At 39.7% G+C, this 20777-nt stretch overlaps 1 protein-coding gene across 1 annotated transcript in view; it reads left to right on the top strand.

The window, feature by feature from the left end:
- The window catches only part of LOC150086357 (transmembrane protein 114-like), a 113699-nt gene that overhangs the window by 68137 nt on the left and 24785 nt on the right, over positions 1-20777 (top strand). The window contains exon 3 of the mRNA XM_090371328.1: positions 18184-18321. Coding sequence (XP_090227454.1) covers positions 18184-18321 — 138 coding nt within the window. The remainder of the gene's footprint in view (positions 1-18183; positions 18322-20777) is intronic.

Below are 20777 nucleotides of genomic sequence, written 5' to 3'. Positions count from 1 at the left end.
TGTTGACAGGAGTCCCCCATTTGCGGTCACTGCCCCAAGAGTGGCCATGTGTTTAGTGAATGTCCAAGTAAATCTGAACCCCCAGTATAATAATAATAATAGATTTGCAAATTGCAAATCTAGAAAGGAGGACTCCAGTCACTGTTCGAGATTCACAATTCCCAGAGTTTATAAGAGCTAAAGAACTGATAAGATTAAGAACTGACTATGAGTAATGCATCTTATAACCATTCTGCTACTGCAAACGGCTCTATTACTTCTGACTTGCAATCCTTCAACTTAATGCACACAAATCTCGTCTAGTCGCAGATGAAGTTCGGCAATACCTGAATGTTCACCAATTCGACCTACTGGCCCTTCAAGAACCATATTATCATCAAGAAAAGTTTCTGGCTACCCTCTATACATGCGTGTCGTTCAGCCCGAACGACAAAACGTTGTCAAAATCAATAGCCTTACCACACAACATGCTCTTTGCATTCATGTTTCGACCTCTAGCACTTCTTATTTCCTAGTATCTTTATACTGTCCACCTACTTCTGATATCACTGTTTATCTTCAATATCTTGATAACGTTATTGCTACTGTTGGTTCTACAAACCTTTTTATCATGTCAGATGCCAATGCAAAGTCTCTACTCTGGTTCTCATCCTCCTCTGACGCTAAAGACAGACTTATCGAAGAATTCCTACTCTCTTATCACCTTGTTACTCTCAATCAGCCCGACATGCATTGTACCTTCAGCTCTACATTTGGAGAGAGAAATATTGACATGACTGTGATTGCATATGCCAACGCTACCACTGTTTCTGACTGGTCTGTTAACTGTGGCATTTTCTCTAGTGATCACAGAGCTATTACCTTTGTGATTAAGTCTTCCTCTCCAGACACTTCTTTTCCTTTGCAGGACCTTAGTCGCTTCTCCCTTAAACGTATACTATGGCTTCGTTTTGATGATGCTCTCCAGTTCTCATTCACGGACTCTATGATGAATACTATTGCTAATTACTCTGCAAAGTATGCCCAGAATGCTTTGTTTAAGGCCTGCTCTCGTGCTACTAAGAGGAAAGTGCTGCCTAAACATCCAACACCGTGGTGGAGCCACGACTTGTCCATCTTACGCCGTCGTGTGTTCCGTGCTCGCCGGCTCTTCCAAAGACACCGTACGAGCCGGCCAACCGCAGACGTTGAGCAGCTAAAAAATGAATATCGCAACCCCAAAAGGCAATATGCCACAGCCATAAAGGACAGTAAAAGGTCCACTTGGAGAACATTTGTTTTAACCTCAGGTAATTCTGACCCTTGGGGTCTGGTTCATCGTCTCTCTAGAAACAAGGTTCGCCCTCCAGAAATTTACCAGTCTGTTGATTATCACAATGATGAAACTCTGACTTGGACTAGCACTGTCAATGCCATACTTGATGCACTTCTTCCCTCAGTGATCCCTGCTGTGATCTTCCTATTCACCAACAAATTAGATCTCTCAGCAGTGCCTATCTTACTTCTGAATCCACTACCTGCTTCAGGCAGGCAGAGGTTGATTTGGCAATCTCCAGAATCAATTATAAGTTGTCCTGGAATTGGTAACCTCGAGGGCATTTTTATTAAGCGACTACACAAACTCTATCCATCGTCTTTGTCACAATGTATAATAAATGCTTGAACGAGGCAAATTTTCCTGTCCTTGGGAAGACGGCATTGTTAAAATTAATTCCCAAACCTGGTACTCTTATGTCTGCTAAGGCTTATCATCCTATTCCATTATTATCCAATTTGGGTAAAACTCTTGAACGACTTATTGCTGCCCGTCTAGATTGTCTATTTACTGAACGCTCATTAAAATCCTCTGACCAGTTTGGCTTTTGTAATCTGAGGCCTTGGTTGAACTTCTCTCCAGAGTAAACAACTGCACTTTTAAATATGCAATGGCTATTTTCATAGATTTCTCTGGAGCCTTTGACTCCTTTTGGTGGGACAGCTTCTTTGCTCGCCTCAGGGCTGCTCGATGCTCCTCACAACTCTACAACTTAACCTGCAACTACTTTCTCCACCATTCTGTACAAGTTTTTTTTTTTTTTTTTTTTTTTTTGGCTGGTGCAGCATAAGCCATAGGCTTTCTTGCACCATGCGGCCGTTACTAATACTAAGTCATTTCTGGAACTCAGGAACTTAGTCCTTCTGTCTCTCGAGGATGTCCACAGCATGGTCCACTCATCTGGGATTTGGAACATGGAACGCATGTTCCAAATCCCAGCATGGAACGGAGAAGCCACTCTGGATGAGTGGCTTCTCCGTTCAACTCGCAATGCTTCTAAAGTAGCATATGCCGATGATCTAACCCTTCTTGTCCTTGGTATTTCTCATGTTTCTTTGGAAGGTACTGCCAGTAGCATTATGAATGATCTGTGCTCTTGGTCCGCTATTAATAAACTTACCATTTCTCCTAACAAGACTAAGCTTCTTTATCTTAAGGGCAACCTTAACATTTTGAGGCCTCCGATTGTTAAACGAATTGGTCGTTCTCTCTCCACGGTTGACTCGCATAAATTTTTGGGTTGTTGTTGTTGTTGGGTTTAACGACACATAGGCTACTTGGGCCATATTGTGTCTTTCTAATGGTGAATATGAAATAAATAACTATATTTTATGATATATTCCTATCCGGTTTAGGAAAGTATAAATAGTTCTTTTTTATTAGGCTCATCTCCCAGAATTTGCATTAAATTTATTGATCTCTGCATATTAGTAATTGATTTAAAAGTGTCTAAGCGGATGTTTTGAAAATGGGGACAGTCCACTAGCAAATGGCGAATAGTCAGTTGTACTTGACATGATGTACATTGGGGAGCGCTGTCGTTAGTTAATAGATACAGGTGTGTGAGATGAGTATGCCCAATTCTGAGCCTTCCTAAAATTGTTTCTTCTCGTCTGTTTTTCTGGAAGCTGGAGTGCCACAGTTTTGGTTCCGGTTTTATTTGGTACAGTTTATTTCCTGGATGACCTTTCCAGATTAATGACCAGCTGTTATAACATGCTTTACGGATAATATACTTATAATCAGTATATGGAGTTTGAAAAGTCTGCAGAAGAGAATTATCTGGTTGTTTGGCTGCAAGATCTGCTCTTTCATTTCCTGCTATCCCAGAATGACCTGGAATCCAGCAGAAAGTCACAGTTTGGTTTGATTCATTACACATAAGTAATTTAGAATGGATTTGTTTTATTACAGGGTGAGAGGAGTTGGTATTACTATTTATGGCAGAGACAGCACTGAGCGAGTCAATGTATATTAAGGCAGACGAAATTAGAAGTTGAGTAATGTGCCCTAGAGCCAAGTTAATAACATGAAGCTCAGCAGTGAAGATACTGCATCCTATAAATTTTTGGGTATTATTCTAGATCATAAGTTAAACTTTCAGAGACATATCTTGTACCTTCATGATAAAATAGCAAAGTATATGTCTGTGCTTGTCCATCTTTCGCATCAATCCTGGGGTATTAACCATCATATCCTTCGTCTTTTGTACAAAGTGGTGTTTGTTCCGATTTGTACCTATGGCGCCGGCACCTGGTTTTGGTATACTAAGAAGATTGCCATCCAAAATAAACTCTCCTCTATCCAAAAACGTATGCTCTAAATGATGACTCATACCTATCGCACTGTCTCGACTGCTGCGCTCCAGGTTTTAAACGGTTGCCTACCTCTGGATCTCCAAATCGCTTATCGAGTTTTTGCTATTACTTTAGACATGCTGTTCCAGTTGACTTTTTAGACTTCACTGTTAATATACACTGCGATCCTAAAACCAAAAAAACTCTTTGCTGAAACTACCTGGTTCAACTCTGGCAAGATCGGTGGCCTTCTTCTTCAAAAGGTATGGTCACAAGAAAATTTATTCCATCTGTGTCCTTTGCCTTACAAAAGTCTATTCTAAAATGGTTCAGTCCGAGTCTCCACACTATTTTTCTTCTAACTGGCCATGGTTCCCTTTGTGCTAAACTTGCTATGTTTAATCTGTCTGATTCGCCCCTCTGTAACTGTGGCAGCCCAGAAGACTGGCATGTTCTTTTCACCTGTCCATACTACTTGGATCTTCGTCAGTCTGTCTACTCTGTGTCAACCATTCTCCCCAGGCAATGAGTCCTCTCGCTTGGACTCCACATAAAAATTTCATCTTCTGCAAGATGTTGCACATAAAGCCTTTGCCAGATGTGGACAAATTATCAGTAGTGCCCCAATTTCAGGAACTACTCCTATTCCAGCTCTACCTCCAGTCTAGACCAGCATCTCTATCATTGCCATCTTGATACCACCACCATCGTCACTACCACCATTTTTTTTTAGTTCAAGTACCATCTTTGAGTTGGACAGTTGGTTAACAAACATGTATGACGCCGAGTGACATCACTGTCTTCTTGACTTCTACTTCCTGCTGACCTCAGGCTGGTCCTGAGGTGGGGTCTGCATCTATACACTGGTGCAGGATGATTTTTTTATTTTTTTTTTCTCCATTTTACTAACTTATTTTTATCTTTATTTTTCTGATTATTATATTTTTTAATTTATTGTTAAATTTAACTTTTTTGCTCATATTTTGAATGATTTCAACATTCAGTACGTGACACTCGAGGTTCGCTGCAGTTCACGCTCAGTTGTGGCCTGCCTCCTCGCGGTGTAGACGGGTAACAGGATGCACCACCCTGGTGCTTGGTGCTTCCTGATAGCAAAGCGGCCAGAAACAACTAAACAACATAGCAAACACACAGCACAAGCATAGCATTACACATTTCTGGCCTTTCTGCAGAGTTTTTGTAACATCACAGTGTACCACCGCAGAGTTGAACTAGCATTTGTGAGCCACCTTACACAAGATACTATGCATACATTGTAATCAGTCAATAGTGAGATTTCTTTTCACTGTGCATTTCTTTCCAAACACAATAATACTGGTTCTGCTGATAGGAAAAAAAGAACCAGATGCAAAAGAGTCTCTACGCCAAAACAGGACTGCGTTTTGAAGCGCTTATGCTTTAAAAACCATAAAGCTTCTTTGTCTGAGCTGAAAAGAGAATGGGAAGAACATACAGGAGTGGTAGCAAGTGAAGTAACAGCTGGAAGACTCCTCTTCAAAAATGGACTTGTCGTCCTAGGAAGAAGCTCCTCCTCACAAAAAAAAATGAAAAGGGCCCGATTAATTTGGTGTAAGGAGCATGTCAAATGGACACCCGAGCAGTGGAAATCAATTATTTTCTAGGATGAGAAGAAATTCAACCTGCATGGCTCTGATGGGAGACAAACAATTCAGCATAGACATGGTGAAGAATACCATCGAGACTGTACGGTGTCTACAGTGAAATTCCCTACCAGCCAAATGATATGGGGGTGCATTTCGTATCACCTGCAGTTTATAAAAGATTCTGTCTGGCTTCCAATGGATACCTGGCTATATTGGAAGGAAAACTGCTGCCAACCATTAGAGACCATTTCAACCTGCCAAGTAACTGCATCTTTCAGGGCGACTGCTCCTTGTCATTGGGCAAAAAGTGTAAAGTAGGCACTTCTGTAGTTACTTTCTGCATTAGAGGTTCGACAGTAATGTGTTTACATGCATTACAGGTGAAAAAAATAGTTGGAAGAACAGTCCATTACAACTCTTAGCCAGCCAGGAAACAGCCCGGACCTGAATCCTATCAAGTTTGGAATCAGGATCTAGAATCCGCAGTTGCCAGAAAGAAACAAAAGACCCTTCCTGAACTTAAAGAAGCCATAATTCGTGTTTGGAACCACGAACTATCAGTTGATTATTTTCAGAAATGATCTTGTCAATGCCTTGACGATATGCTGCTGTCATCAGGGCCACAGGCATTTCAACTAAATATTGGTTTGCACCTGGTGAACTTTTCATTTTGTTTTCCATTTAAAATGATAAAGTGAAGCAAATTCTGATAACATTTCAGCCATAATTGTCGTGTTTACCAAAACTGTTGTATAAAGGTTGCAAATGCTCATTCTAGAATATTTTGAGAGTACCTGTCAAATATTACTTAGCTTTGTCTTAACTATTAATAAATATCTTTTGTTTATATTTATATTTGCGTCATTAATGTAACATGCCATCGCGAAAAAGGGTTAGAAATGTGAAATTCCTAAGTTATGCACTTTCTTTGAATACCAGTGTATGTACACAAATAAGGTAACCAAATATGGTTGATTCCCTTAGTTGCCTTTATAAAGCCTACACGCCATACAAAAAAACACATACATATCTTTGTTTTGTTATTTGGTTTTTAGGAGCATTAGCAACTAAGGCCACATTGCTCCGAGGATATGCAGTGGTCATTCCCTGACCTTTATGCATCCTCCGTATTTGGTGGTCTGCACATACATTTCAGTCTTTACAGTACAATATCATGCGTTTTTTTCATTTTATGTTTACTTTTCCTATGTGGCACTCCAGCTACTTCACTCTCCCCAGATAAAGTTTTTAATTGTTACACTTTATAAATATTTTTCTTCATTCTTCTGAGGATATTATGTGGTTTTTCAAATTTGGGCACATCAGGGATATAGTAGCAATATTTTAGCAATCATTCCCAAGTTATGTAAAACTCGACTTACATAAGTCCTGAAACCTATCTCTTACGTATGTCAGGGACAGACTGTACAATTCACTGGGGATTGCAATCGCTACTACTAGATGAAACAACTAAATTCTAATAGGTCAAGAAATCCTGAAACTCTTTAATACTTAAATTATAACCCCGTGGGTTCACATCGGGTGAGCATGGGCTTGGCTAATCCACGGTCCTGAGCTGGATATCATCATTCTTCTTTCTTGGTGATTCCTTTCTACTTCTAACCCTCTCTCAGAGTGTCGGGGAATTTTTTTTTTTTTTTTTTTGGCTGTTGCAGCATAAGCTTCGGGCTTCCTTGCACTACATGGCTAATAATAATATGCATGTATAATTATATGCATTATAGTATATACACTGGTGTGCAAAACTCAAGGACCAACACTATACATAAAATCTTTACTTAAGGTACTCTTTACTGATCAGAGTAGATTCAGTCTCAGCAGAGATTCTGGACGTCAACTAATTTGGCGAGAGGTTGGCACCCGATATGACTCCGCAAACATCACTGAAAGGAACCGATATGGCAGTTGAGGTGTTATCTTGGATGGACGTACTGAACACAACCCCAGATACTGGAAGGCGGTACTGTAACTGGTGCATGCTACTGTACCGAGGTAATCCTTCCTCATGTGCATCTGTTCCGAGGTGCCATTGGTCCCGCGTTCATGTTTATGGATGATAACGCCACACCCCATCACACTGCAGCTGTTGATATGCTTTTGGAAAGTGAGGATATTGGATGTATGGATTGGCTTGCCAGTTCCATCAATCGAAATCCCATCAAACACATGTGGGACGCTCTGGGGAAATGCCTAGTGGCACGTCCACATCCACCAGAAAATGTTCACCAGCTGAAGATGGCGAGTATGAACAGGTAGTGCAAAGCCTTCATCGACATTAGGGGTGGCCATATCTCCTACTGAGGACCACCTCTTCCCTTTGTACCATCTTTGGCAGTGATGCATCTGCATCATGGCAGCCAGTGTACGTTGCCATTTTTGAATAAAATCCCTGTATCGTTTTGTATCCGTTTTTGTGTCGGTGTTGTTTCCTTCATCAATTCTGTACCTCACGAGGTTCCTTTGGTATGCTTTTTCCATATCCAGGCCACTCCTATGAGAAGCTACAAGGGAAAACATGACTGGTCCTTAAATTTTGCACACAAGTGTACTTAGCACTGTGGGTTCTAGACTGTAATTTTCAGGAAATACATACACTGTTCTGCCACTTTATTAGGTAAACCCCTGCTGTGCACACAAATAGTTTGTCCAACACGTTGCAAGTCACATGACCACATTTGGGGATATAAATGCAGCAGAACGTTTCTAGTATCAGTTAAGTGTACAAACCATAGAAAGAATTGGGAAATGGAGTGATCTAACACCGTTAGATCACTCCATTTCTGAAGGGATTCGAACATGGCGTGGTAGTAGGTGCAAGACAGGCTGGACAAAACATCTCTGAAACAAGTTCTGCATTTTCACACAGCATAGTTTCAAGGGTGCAACGAACAGAGAACATCCTCTCAATGTCACTCCAGTGCAATAAAATTGCTTGTTGATGAGAGAGGTCAGAGGATGGCTAGAATTATGCAAGCAAACAGAGGGGCCACAATGTCACACATCACGTCAGAATACAACTTTGGTGCGCAGAACAAAATATCACACAAAAGACCACTCGTAGCACTTTGTCGCAAATTAGCATTAGTAGAGGCATATGATTCAAGAAATCAACATGATGCAGCATCAGCCAAAAAAAAACAAAAAAAAAAACCACTCCCACTTCACCTCTTTGTTAGTTCGAAATACCTGTCCAGCTGAGCCTTAAATTTATTTAGGCTATCAACTTCCACAACAAGGGATGGAAGTCTGTTCCACCAACCAAATACCAGCTGGCAAGGCAAATTTCCGCACATATATCCTACATGTGTCTTTGCTCATTTATTAATTCTGAGCAAGAGGAAGAATCCCATCGGCACGGAGCATGCTCAAACCATTCAAGGCTTTATACACCTCTATCAGATCACCTCGCTGGTGCCTAGTCTCCAGAAACTGTAATTTGCAAAACTTAAGCCTTTCTTCGTAAGAGCAACCCTTTGTTCCATTCACCAATCTTCTTCTTCTCAGCAGCTCTACGTTCTTGAAATAAGGTCTCCAGACCTGTATACAGTACTCAAGATGTGGCCTGACCATTGCCTTATACAAGGAAATAATCACCTCCTTATCCCTGCTAGAAAAATTCCTGTATATCATTGACAAGACACCATGAGTTACACTTGCAGCTCGTCTGCACTGATCCGAAAACTTCATATCTGCCTGCACAATTACCCCCAGGCCCTTCTGATTCTCTACCACTGTCAATATAGTACCACAGAGGTGATACTTTGTCTTGGGGGTTACTGTTTCCCATATGTAGTACTTTACAGTTGTCAATGTAAAACTTCATTTACCACCTCTCAGCCCATCTACTCAACCTTTCCAGAGTCTGTTGCAGCAGTATAGGGTCAGTAGTGTCCCTAAAACCCTGCCAACCTTTGTATCGTCTGCAAACTTGGACATTAAGCTTGATATACCTTCATGAATATCATTTATAAATAAAGAAAACAACAATGGACCCAACACTGAACCCTGAGGGCCTCCAATAATAACATTCATCCATGATGAGCAGTACCATTGATTACCACTCTCTCTCTCTCTTTTCCCCCTCAATTTGCCTCCATTGTCACACTGCTCCAATTTGTGCAACAGTCTTCCGTGTGCAATAGTATCAAAAGCCTTTCTAAGATACAAATATATAATATCAAAGTTATTATATTCCCTGCATCCAGCTCTTTTGTGACTGCATCACAGTATCCAAATTGGTCAGGCAAGACTTTCCCTTAACAAAACCATGCTCTATCCAAGCTATAAGATTAGCATTAGTAGAGGCATTTGATGCAAGAAAGCAAGCTTATGCAGCATCAGCCAACAAAAAAAAAAAAAAAACCACTTCCACTTCACCCCTCTGTTCGTTCAAAATACCTGTCCAGCTGAGCCTTGAACTTATTTAGGCTATCAACTTCCACGACAAGAGATGGAAGTCTGTTCCACCAACCAACCAACCACCCGCTGCATAAAGGCAAATTTCTGCACATCTATCCTACATCTGTCTTTACTCAATTTGAATTTATGCCCTCTCAGGTAATTATTCTGAGCAAGAGGAAGAATCCCATCAGCATTGAGCATGCTCAAACCATTCAAGGCTTCATACACTTCTGTATAACATAACTGAAGTCTTGTCTAGATGATCCTGCAGTGCTTTCATTAATTTTCCTGGAACAGAAGTTAAACTCATAGGTCTATAATTACTTGTGTCAGCCTTTGATCCTCCTTTGTGAATTGGGGTCACATTTACACATCTCCATTCTATGGGTAACTACAGATTCCAAAGAAGCTCTCATAATTATGACTAAGGGTTTGCTTACTTCCTTTGCTGCCTCCTTTAATATAACTGGATAGATCCCATCCACCCCAGGTGCCTTTTTTATGTTTATCCTCAACAATTTCTCCTCCACTTTCCTCTGTTATTACAAAATCATCTAGGTCACTGCCAGAGTTTGCTTCACCTCTGGCATTCCCCATCCTGAATAACTCATGTGTGAATGTAGATGCAAAAATACTCATTTAATTTGTTAGCTGCAGGATCCTCAAATGTTGAACCATCAATATCTAGTGGACCAATCTGATTCATCCCTTTATTTCTAGAGTTTACATAGAAAAAGAACACTTTTCTTTGCATCCTTTGCCAAGGTTTTCTCATAATTTGCTTTGCCTGCCTAATCTCCTTTATGACTTGGTTACAGACCGGCTTATATCTATAATAGGCTTCCATGTCACCCATTAATTTATTTGTATCCCATGCATTTTTCTTCTCTGCCATATGTCTCATTAGTTCATCTGACATCCATTCAGGCTTGAACTTTGAACAATATTTCATAATTGGTATGTAAAGCCTAGTAGCTTCCAAGATAAGTTCTTTGAATGCTTCCCATTTTGAATTTGCTGTTGGTAACATCATCAGTTGGACCCACTGTATAGAATTTAAATACTGTCTCAGACCATCACAGTCGCCTTTACGAAAGCAAAAACCCTTCCCTTTACCCTTGATGGTAGTTACCTCTTTCAGTAAATCCCACTTCAGCACACTGTGATCACTGCCACCTAGTGCTTCCTTTATCTGCAGATTCTTAATGCATGAAGAATCACTACTGATAATCAAATCAAGAGTATTACTTCCTCTAGTTGCCTCCCGAACATGCTGATGTAAAAAACAATCATCCAATAAATCCCCAAAAGCCTTGCTAGTGTGTGAGTGACCAACCCACAAACTCCGGTCAATATCTGGGAAATTAAAATCCCCCATTATAAGACTCTGTTATTTACTGGCCCACTCTATTTCCCTGTAGTTTCTTATTATACTCAACAGAGTCATTAGACCAATAGCACACTCCTAATCTCAATTTTGATCTCCCAATGTTTAGGTCACACCAAACTGACTCGACACTGCACTGTTCGGCGATGTTGACTGGCTTCACTTCATTGGATTTTGTGTTTCTTATCTAATAGCATAACCCCCTCATCCCTTTCTATCCTTTATGTACATATTGTACTCCCCAAATTCCAGTTCTGCATTCCTTATATCTGTGTGACATCACATCACGTCTCTGATATCCCAACAATATCTGCCTTTGATGTGTTGAGCAATACCTGAAATTAATCAAATTTATTTATCAAATTCCTAGCATTGGTGTACACACATTTATATATGCACCTGATCTTATCCTTAGCTACCCTAACACAACCCATGTGTTTACTTGTACCGCAATGACTCCCAGCAGTCTCTGAAATATCCTGCATCTTGTTTTCCAGGCTGCTGCTCATTCCAATAGAAGCATTGCAAGAATCACTTTCACCTCTGCCAGTGGCAACTGTTAATCTGTTAGTCCCTGTATCTCCACAAGCTAGCAGTTTTCCGACCCACCTAACACTGCCTTGATAGCATCAGCAAATATTCTTGCACCCTTTCTATTTAAGTGTATCCTATCCCTGCAGAAGCAGTCTCTGCTGTTAGCAAGTACAGACCAAGCTGAAAAAAATTCTACCCCTTGAGTCTTGCACAATCTTTTCAGGGCGAATTGATCGACAAGGCTCTCATCATATACTCCCTCCTATCGTGTCTGGGCAGAATTGCACACTTTCAAATTGAACCCTAATTCATGGTTTTTTCAGCAATGACCTGTACTTGTTAAGTAATTTCGCTGGTCTCCTACTCTTAATATCATTAGTGCCAACGTGTACAACTATATCACCCACCTTTTGTGCCCTTAAAAGATGACATCCGCTCTACGTCATCAACCTTTGCCCCTGGCAGACATACCCTGGTCCTGTTCCACCTATCCTTTTTACATACCATGTTCCCCGTTTCCCTGACAATACTGGTTCCTGTGGGACCATCGCATTCTGCCTTGCCGCTGTGTTGTGTGATGACCAAGTGCAAGCTCTGGCGTTGATGTGGGCAGCTGAGAGCTTGAGGCCCCTCAATTTAGATCCTTCGAGGGCATCCACCCTGTCCTTCAAGCTCTGATATAGGCCCATAGCAACGTTGAGTTGCCGCCTGATTTCCTTACATCGCGCACGCGTGCACACACACACAAAGACATCTCCCATGGCAATATCATGTCCCGTACCCAACTGCTGCACAAACATCAAGCAAGCAGTGCATTTTAAAAGGTTGTGATTCAGAGGGCAACTGTGCCCCTCAGTTCTCCCCTAAGCCACAGCACTCCCATTAGTTTGAGCCTTTTGCTTTGCTGCTCTGGTCTGAGTCATGATTTCGATTTAATTTCAATAAAATTTCAATTTCAGTACAAAATTATAACCCTAAACTTGTATCCCAACAGTTTATATGCTATATATATTTTTGAATATCGAGTTCCATTTATATAATTTTTGAGTATCGAGTTCCATTTATATAATTTCCATATCAAGTTATGTATTAATTAATTAGGTTACGTTTGTAATCTAAGTCATTATATGTATCTAGTTAAAAAGTACAATTTAATTGACAATGAAGTTTAACAAGATAAATAGATTTTACTGAGTAATTGACATTATATTATATACTATACTAAGCTTACGCTATCTAGTTTGGGATATAACGTATCATATAACAATGGCGGCAAGTTGCGAACAGTAAATCTACGGACACTTAAATATTAATTAACTTCCAAATCTTGCTGTCTCAATTCAGAATAAACTAAGGATACTGACTAGGTCTATAAGCTACTTATAGAAAATAATTTAATATAACAACTGGTCAATAGAGCAGCTCTAAATATGGCTAAAAAACTTCTGGTTCAGCGGTTCTGGTAATTAACTTCCAAATCTTGCTGTCTCAATTCAGAATAAACTAAGGATACTGACTAGGTCTATAAGCTACTTATAGAAAATAATTTAATATAACAACTGGTCAATAGAGCAGCTAAATATGGCTAAAAAACTTCTGGTTCAGCGGAGCTGCAACTTGTAACATGTGGATTTGATACCCTTACCGTTACTAAGTAATACTTACAAAATCTCGAAATTAAACTTTATAAAGCTACTCTAGAAAATAAGTTAATATGCCAATTTAAGCTAATAAAACAGAAAAAAATTCTCTATTCCAGGAGCAGTAAAAACTTCACCTGTCCAGTGTGGGTTGGCAGATAGACTGGCAGATCAAATGGGCAGTGGGTTGGCAGATCAAATGGGCTACAACAGTCGACGGCCACATCCCGAACCTTTGTTATCAAAGAAGAACAAGAGAGCATGCCTCCTGTGCACACAGCAACACCAGCACTGGACTATCAAGAATTGGAAAACAGCTGCTTGGTCTGACGAGTTGAAGTTCCTAGTGTATCATGTTGATGGACAACACAAATCCACACAAAAACAACACAAATCCATCTGACGACTACTGTGCAAGGTGGTGCGAGCAGTGTTATGACGTGGGTAATGTTTTCTTGGCAAATGTTGGGTCCAGATACTCATAGATGCATTAGCATTAGTAGAGGCATTTGATGCAAGAAAGCAAGCTTATGCAGCATCAGCCAAAAAAAAAAAAAAAAAAAAACCCACTTCCACTTCACCCCTCTGTTCGTTCAAAATACCTGTCCAGCTGAGCCTTAAACTTATTTAGGCTATCAACCTCCACCACAAGGGATGGAAGTCTGTTCCACCAACCAACCACCTGCTGGCTAAAGGCAATTTTCTGCACGTCTATCCTACATCTGTCTTTCCTCAATTTGAATTTATGCCCTCTCAGGTGATTTTTCTGAGCTAGAGGAAGAATCCCATCAGCATTGAGCATGCTTAAACCATTCAAGGCTTTATACACCTCTATCAGATCACCTCGCTGGTGCCTAGTCTCCAGACACTGCAATTTGCAAAACTTAAGCCTTTCTTCGTAAGAGCACCCCTTTCATGTCTGAATGCCACATCGTACCTAAACATCGTTGCTGACCAAGTGCATCAGTTCATGTTGACAGTTTATCCTCAGTCAGATGGCTACTTCCAGCAGGATAATGCACTGGTGCACAAAGCCCGAATTACTATGGAATGGTTCCAGGAACGTGACAATGACTTTTCTTTGCTGCAGTAGGCCGGCTCATTCCTTTGGATGCCAATCCTATTGAACATCTTTGGGATGAAGTGGATGGGGCTGTTCATTGCAGGTACACCTTCGTTGAATCTCAAGGAACTGTGTGACACACTCATGTCTACACGGTACTCCATTCCTGCACGTTTTCAGCATCTTGTTCAATCCATGCCTAGATAAATTCAGGCTGTTTTGAAGGCTCAACACGCTACTAGGTAAGTGTACCTAATAAAGTGGCAGCACAGTGTATGAAGGAATGCTGTTCCAGAAAGCGGCAGTTGAATGAATGAACGAGGAAGATGAAAAGTTAGTTCTGAGTTGGAAATTGAACAGTAAAAGGATGTTGACTGTTGTGGGACGAGTTTGAATTGCTTTGGAGAACAGTGCCCATGGAAGATCTATTGAGACTGCATACAGTAGAAACAAAACATCGGTGCGACAGAGTGGAGAGACTGTTAGAGATGAGTCATTAAGTAACTTAACTGCCATCTTCTGAATGACATCTAGAAGACCGAGAGAGGTTTTGGAGGCACTGCCCCAGATGCGAGAACAATATCCCATGGTTGGGCAGATTTACAATTTGTACAGAGTGAACAGCTGTTTGGAAGAAAAGTAACACTGAGAGCGAAAGAGAAAACCAAGTTTTTTAGATGCAGACGAAGCAATAATTGTAATGTGCTTATTAATATTTAAACAGTTCTTCAACTCATTTTGGAATCTTCCTGAAATATAGAATATATTTAACACTTGCTCTGACTGTTGAAAATGTGGTAATAGGAATAATTTGTTCCTGATTTATTTGTTTTTCCTACCTTCCCGAGATTGCCTATGCAATTTTCAAGCCAAGCAAGATTAAAAGTCAGAGCAATCCTCAAAAGAGATATATCATTTTGCCTAGAAATCGGAGTGTCACCAAAGATAAGCATTGGAGCAGAAGAATCCTTTTTGCAAGATATGACAGAACTGAGTTTTAAAAGGATTGAAGTCAACTAAATTGTCTTAACCCCACTGGAGGATTACCTGATGATCAGCATTTAAAGGAATTGGTAGCAGATATTCGAGAAGTTGAAGCTGATATAGCAGGACAAGGTTTCTCAAAATGAAATTAGAAACTGTTCCCCTAAGGTACAGTTCTTTCTCCCACTTCCCCCCCCCCTTGCATATTAATGAGCTTCCTGTTATATGCAAGGGGGAAAAAGAGTGAGAGAAAGAACTGTACCTTAGGGGAACACCAACATTATTGGAAAGGTTAAAAGACAAGAGGACCATCTCCATCACCTGCAGTGAATGGTCAGAGAAAAAACCAGATAACCAATTACAAGAAACAGTTGACAAACCATAAGACCTTTCAGAAGACCTTTATGCCAAACACGATCGAGAGCTTTTGAGATTTCAAGAGCAACAGCTTGTGTTTCACCAAACGTTTCCATTGAATTTGTCCATAAATGGGTAACATAAGCCAGAATATCACCAGTGGATCGACATTGATGGAATCCATACTTTCGAACATTGATCAGACAGGTTTCTAGATAGTTTAAGAGTTGGCAGTTAACAGATTTCTCCATTACCTTAGAAAGAGTAAAAGTAATTGCAATGGGACGATAACTGGATGAGAGGGATTTGTAACCCTTTTTAGGAACTGGCTGGATATGAGCAAATTTCCAAGCAAAAGGAAAAACACTTTTGGAATAAGAAAGTGTTAAAAGGTGGCAAAGAACAGGAGTAAGTTCAGATGTGCAGGTTTTGAGAACAAGTGGAGAAATACCATCAGGACCAGATTTCTTAGCATCAAGATTCGTCAAAATCCTTCTGACATCCTTTTGACGGAAGACCACGGGGGGGGGGGGGGTTCAATGGAGCTTGCTCGGGAATGGTGGGAGGTGTTTTACCAAGATCATTAATACATGAGTTGGAAGAAAAATGGGACGCTAGCAGGTCAGCTTTATCCTTAGCTGAAGTGACAGCAGAATCATCTGGTTTAGATACAGGTGAGAGCAGAGATGAGCAAAAGTTGCAGCCAATAGCTTTGGCAAGAGACCAGAATGCTCAGCTACGAAGAAGCAAGTTTTCTACTCTTAGCCTGTTCAAAATCTATTTTCGACTGATTAATATCTGCTTTACAATTGTTGTGAGTTCTGTAAGCAGAAAATGAAACTAAAGAGTTGGAAACAAGCCAATTATAATATGCAACATTCTTCTCTTGAATAGCGTTAGCACATTTATTGGAAAACCAAGGTTTAGATAAAGGACGAGATTTTAATGTGGAATGTTGAATAACAGATTCCACTCCTACATGAATAATTTCACTGACACAATCTGCGCAAACGTTGACGTCAGAAGTTTTGAAACAGTAATCCAACCAAGGAAAAGAAATCTTGCATGTTATACCATTTTGCATTCTTGTAATGCCAAACAACACAAGGTTGGAAATAGCAGTGAGATAAAGGCTCCATTGGAGAAGACACAGTCACCAAGTTGTGATCTGAGATGCCTAAAGGACCACTCACTTCGACCGTATACTTGGAAGGGCTGTTTGTGAGAAAAAGGTCAAGCATGTTGGCTGTATCGTTAGGATTATCCAGTATTCTGGTAGATAAATGGACAATTTGTATAAGACCATTAGTAATTGCAAAAGCCTCAGCATCTCGACCAGCTGGGTCTGTGAGACTAGAAAATGGTAGTCAGCTGGAGTTTTATGAACATTCAAATCAACCGTGAGGAAAATTACCTCACGGTTAGGAAAGCTGGATTAGAGAAAGTCAAGTTCCAAAAGAGGAAGTCAAAGAATTCCAAGTGATTAGTGGAATTGGGGAAACGGTAGAGACAACAGATTCTTAATGCACGAGAATCACCACTGATAATCAGATCAAGAGTATTACTCCTTCTAGTTGCCTCCTGAACATGCTGCTGTAGAAAGCAATCATCCAATAAATCCACAAAAGCCTTGCTAGTGCGCAAGCGACCAACCCACAAATTTCAGTCAATATCTGGGAAGTTAAAATCACCCATTATGTCACTCTGATTCACTGGCCCACTATTTCTCTGTAGTTGTTTATTATACTCATCAGTGTCATTAGGCCTATAACACTCCTACTCTCAATTTTGCTTTCCCAGTGCTTATGTCACACAAAACTGACTCAACAATGCTCTGTCCAGCCATGCGACCTGCCTGTACTTCCTTGAATTTTATGTGTTTCTTACTAATAGCATAACCCCTCCTCCCTTCCTATCCTGTCTATCCTTCCTTTACACATTGTACTCCCCAAATTCCATTTCTGCATTCCTTATATGTGTGTGACACCATGTCTCTGATATCCCAACAATATCTGCCTTTGATGACAATCAAAATCCAATTTGTCATGCTGATGCTTCACATAAGCACTCAGCTGAAAAACCCAATTATCAATGTGTAATTTTGCCCACAAATAGCAAAAGACAATCCTGTGATCTAATGAACTTTCTTGTGTCATAAATTAATTACAGAATGCAACTATACTAATTCTAAAACAACTGTATATATTGTACATTACTGCTTCCTTCAAAATTTGAGTGGTTAGACACTTTTTTGGTCAAAGGTAAAATTTCCATCCTATGCATCAGGATTTAAAAAAAAGCATATATAATGTTTCTGCTCATATGATGGTTTATTGTACTTTTTACATATTCGCTTCACTTACTGCTCATCTAGCTGTTGCAACAGATGTATTTCTAGTCATAAGGGAAGGCAACCCCCTCCCCACCTACCAGATGACTATAGAAATTTCTTATTTTGATAAGTGAAGAATTAAAAAAAAAAATTTTTTTTTTAAATAGGTAAGTGACATGTTACTTAGTTTTGTTACATAAATTTAATGTAAATATGTTTTCTTTTAGATATGGCCCGATCTGTCATTGCCTTATTCATTGTTGCATTCCTCTTTGCTTTCCTATCTTTCTTTACTGGAATTGCAGGCTGTTGGAAGCGCTCTTACAGCAACATTATGGCTACAGGTTTCCTGCAACTACTAGCAGGTGAGGAATTTAGGAATTTATATTTTATATACTTGAAAGGTGCTGAGGGAGAAAAATGCCAAAATATATGAGAACAAAATTAAGAGAATGAGGAAAGAAGAGGGTAGAAAACATTAGATTACAGACTTTCACAATACACCGATTCATGTGACAATTATACACATATAAGATAAGACAATCGCAAATACATATAAGATAAGACAATCGCAAATACATATAAGATAAGACAATCGCAAATCACAGAAAATCTACTGAGCCTGAGGAAAGAGAAATATTATCAGGGATGGAAAGTATGCATCAAGTTGTACTGAATGTGAACTGTTGACCTCCTTAGAAAAGTATACTGTATATCTCTTAAAAAAAAAAAAAAAAAAAAAAAAAGCAGACAAATATAGAAACCACTGAAATTATTAGACTTGGCTATTTCCTTGTACACTGAAAAAGTGATAATGAGCAGAACTGCACAGCAAGTAGTGTTCTCTCTCGAGGACTGATGCTGGGACCACCTCTTGTTTCTGATTTTCATTACTCACATTGATACAGACAGGGCTGTGTTCAAATGAGCAGGGACTGTATAAGCTACATGCAGGCAGCAAAATTTACTTTCATAATAATAAACTTCTGGCAATAAAAAGGGCACATATTTAAATTTACACTGCACCTAAAAATGCCCGCGGAAACAGTCTGTGTATGTGAAAAGCTTTCCAATTTTCTGATGATTTCATGGCTGCAAAAATAATTAACAGCCAGAACCAGGCTATGTTAATTAATTCAAAAATAATTTGCACCAGTTACAAATACAGTGGATGCTGCTTATTTGTGATCATTTCAGGACTCAGCTAAAGTAAACAATAATGGAACAAGAATGCAGCTCTTCAGCATTGTGTATTGATGTACAGTGCAAATATGCACATAAAAGGTGTGAAAGTGAATATAAAGAAAACATTAAAATTAAGCAATATAAAATACTTTAATTTGAATATCTCTATTTCTTCAATAAGTCATCAATAAAAACGAAAGTCATGTTTCTGCAAATCCATACAAAAACCATTATAAACAAATAAAAAAAATATTAAAATCAAGAATTAGAGGGTTAATTAGTATTAGTAATGGCCGCATGGTGAAAGAAAGCCTATGGCTTATGCTGCACCAGCAAAAAAAAAAAAAAAAAAAAAAACTGAATAAAACAATCATAAAAAAAAAATAAATAAAAAATAAAATAAAAAATAAATAATAATAATTAATAAAAGAAAAGGAAATTAAACCTAACATCCTATGCGCTTCCCTGACCCGAAGGTACTATCCAGATGACCTTTGAATTTCCCCAAACTATCAGCCTCTACCACCCATGTAGGCAACTTATTCCAGTAATTTACAACTCGCTGGCTAAAATAAAACTTCCTGCAGTCCAATCTAAACATTTCCCCCCCCCCCGTAACTTGAATTTATGTCCCCAAGTTCAAGCTTCATTTATAATCTTGAAAATTTTGTCCTCATTCATTTTGCTGATGCCTCTCAGAGCCTTAAACACCTCAATCAAATCTCCTCTCAGGGTGTCTAGTTTCCAAACTCTGCAACCCACATATTCAAAGTCTTTCTTCATAAGGACGCCCTTTTGCCGATCTCACCAAGGGAGTTACCTGTCTTTGCACCCTTTCACCAAGCTCGATGTCTTTCTTTAGGTGCGGTCTCCATACTTGAACACAGTATTCCAAGAGCGGTCTACAATAAACAATAATGCTCTACAATAAACAGTGAGATTGGTAGGAGTAGAGATACAGTACTTTTTTTCACAGAGTAACACTAAAAACCATGTGAACTGTATGAAGCAGCAACAGTAACTAGCCAAGCAATATGTAGAAGTTCAAGAACAACTTGGGATGTTAGGCATCGCTTCCACTGCACATGCATAAATAAACCATAAGGCAAAAAAACAACAGCTAATGGCAGCCACTATTTGCCCAGGCTAGTGGTTCCCAAACTGTGCAGCACATCACCCTGGGGCACTGCTGCGAACTCACAGAGGCACCGTGGGATATTTTAAATTTTCAAGGGAAACAGTGATACTTGACATCTGTTGGGACCAGACTAACTACTAGACAGAGATAGTTCACAGTTTTAACATTACTTATTAAGTTGCTTGGACCTAACTACTTGATAAACGGAACTGTTAGGTATTTCTTTTGGCCTGGGGCATGATGAAAAAACTACTGAAACACTAAGGGTGCCGTGAACCGAGAAAGTTTGGGAACCTCTGGCCTAGGCATTGATTACACTAGATGTCTGAAGGCATTCACAGGGATCTGCAGCAATGCTGCCTGCAAGGCTTTCCATAGTGTCAGAATAGATGATGGTTGCAAGTCCATATGCCTCACTTCTCATTACAAAACATCGCAAAAGTATTGAATTAGATTGGGATCAGATGAATTTGGAAGCCAATGAAGATGAGTGATATC

This window comes from Mastigoproctus giganteus, chromosome 4, assembly GCF_048544385.1.
Source record: "Mastigoproctus giganteus isolate SK-2022 chromosome 4, ASM4854438v1, whole genome shotgun sequence".
In the NCBI taxonomy this organism is placed as follows: Eukaryota; Metazoa; Arthropoda; class Arachnida; order Uropygi; family Thelyphonidae; genus Mastigoproctus; species Mastigoproctus giganteus.
Note: the sequence above shows the minus strand (reverse complement) of the source record. Positions and strands in the feature narration are given on the sequence as shown.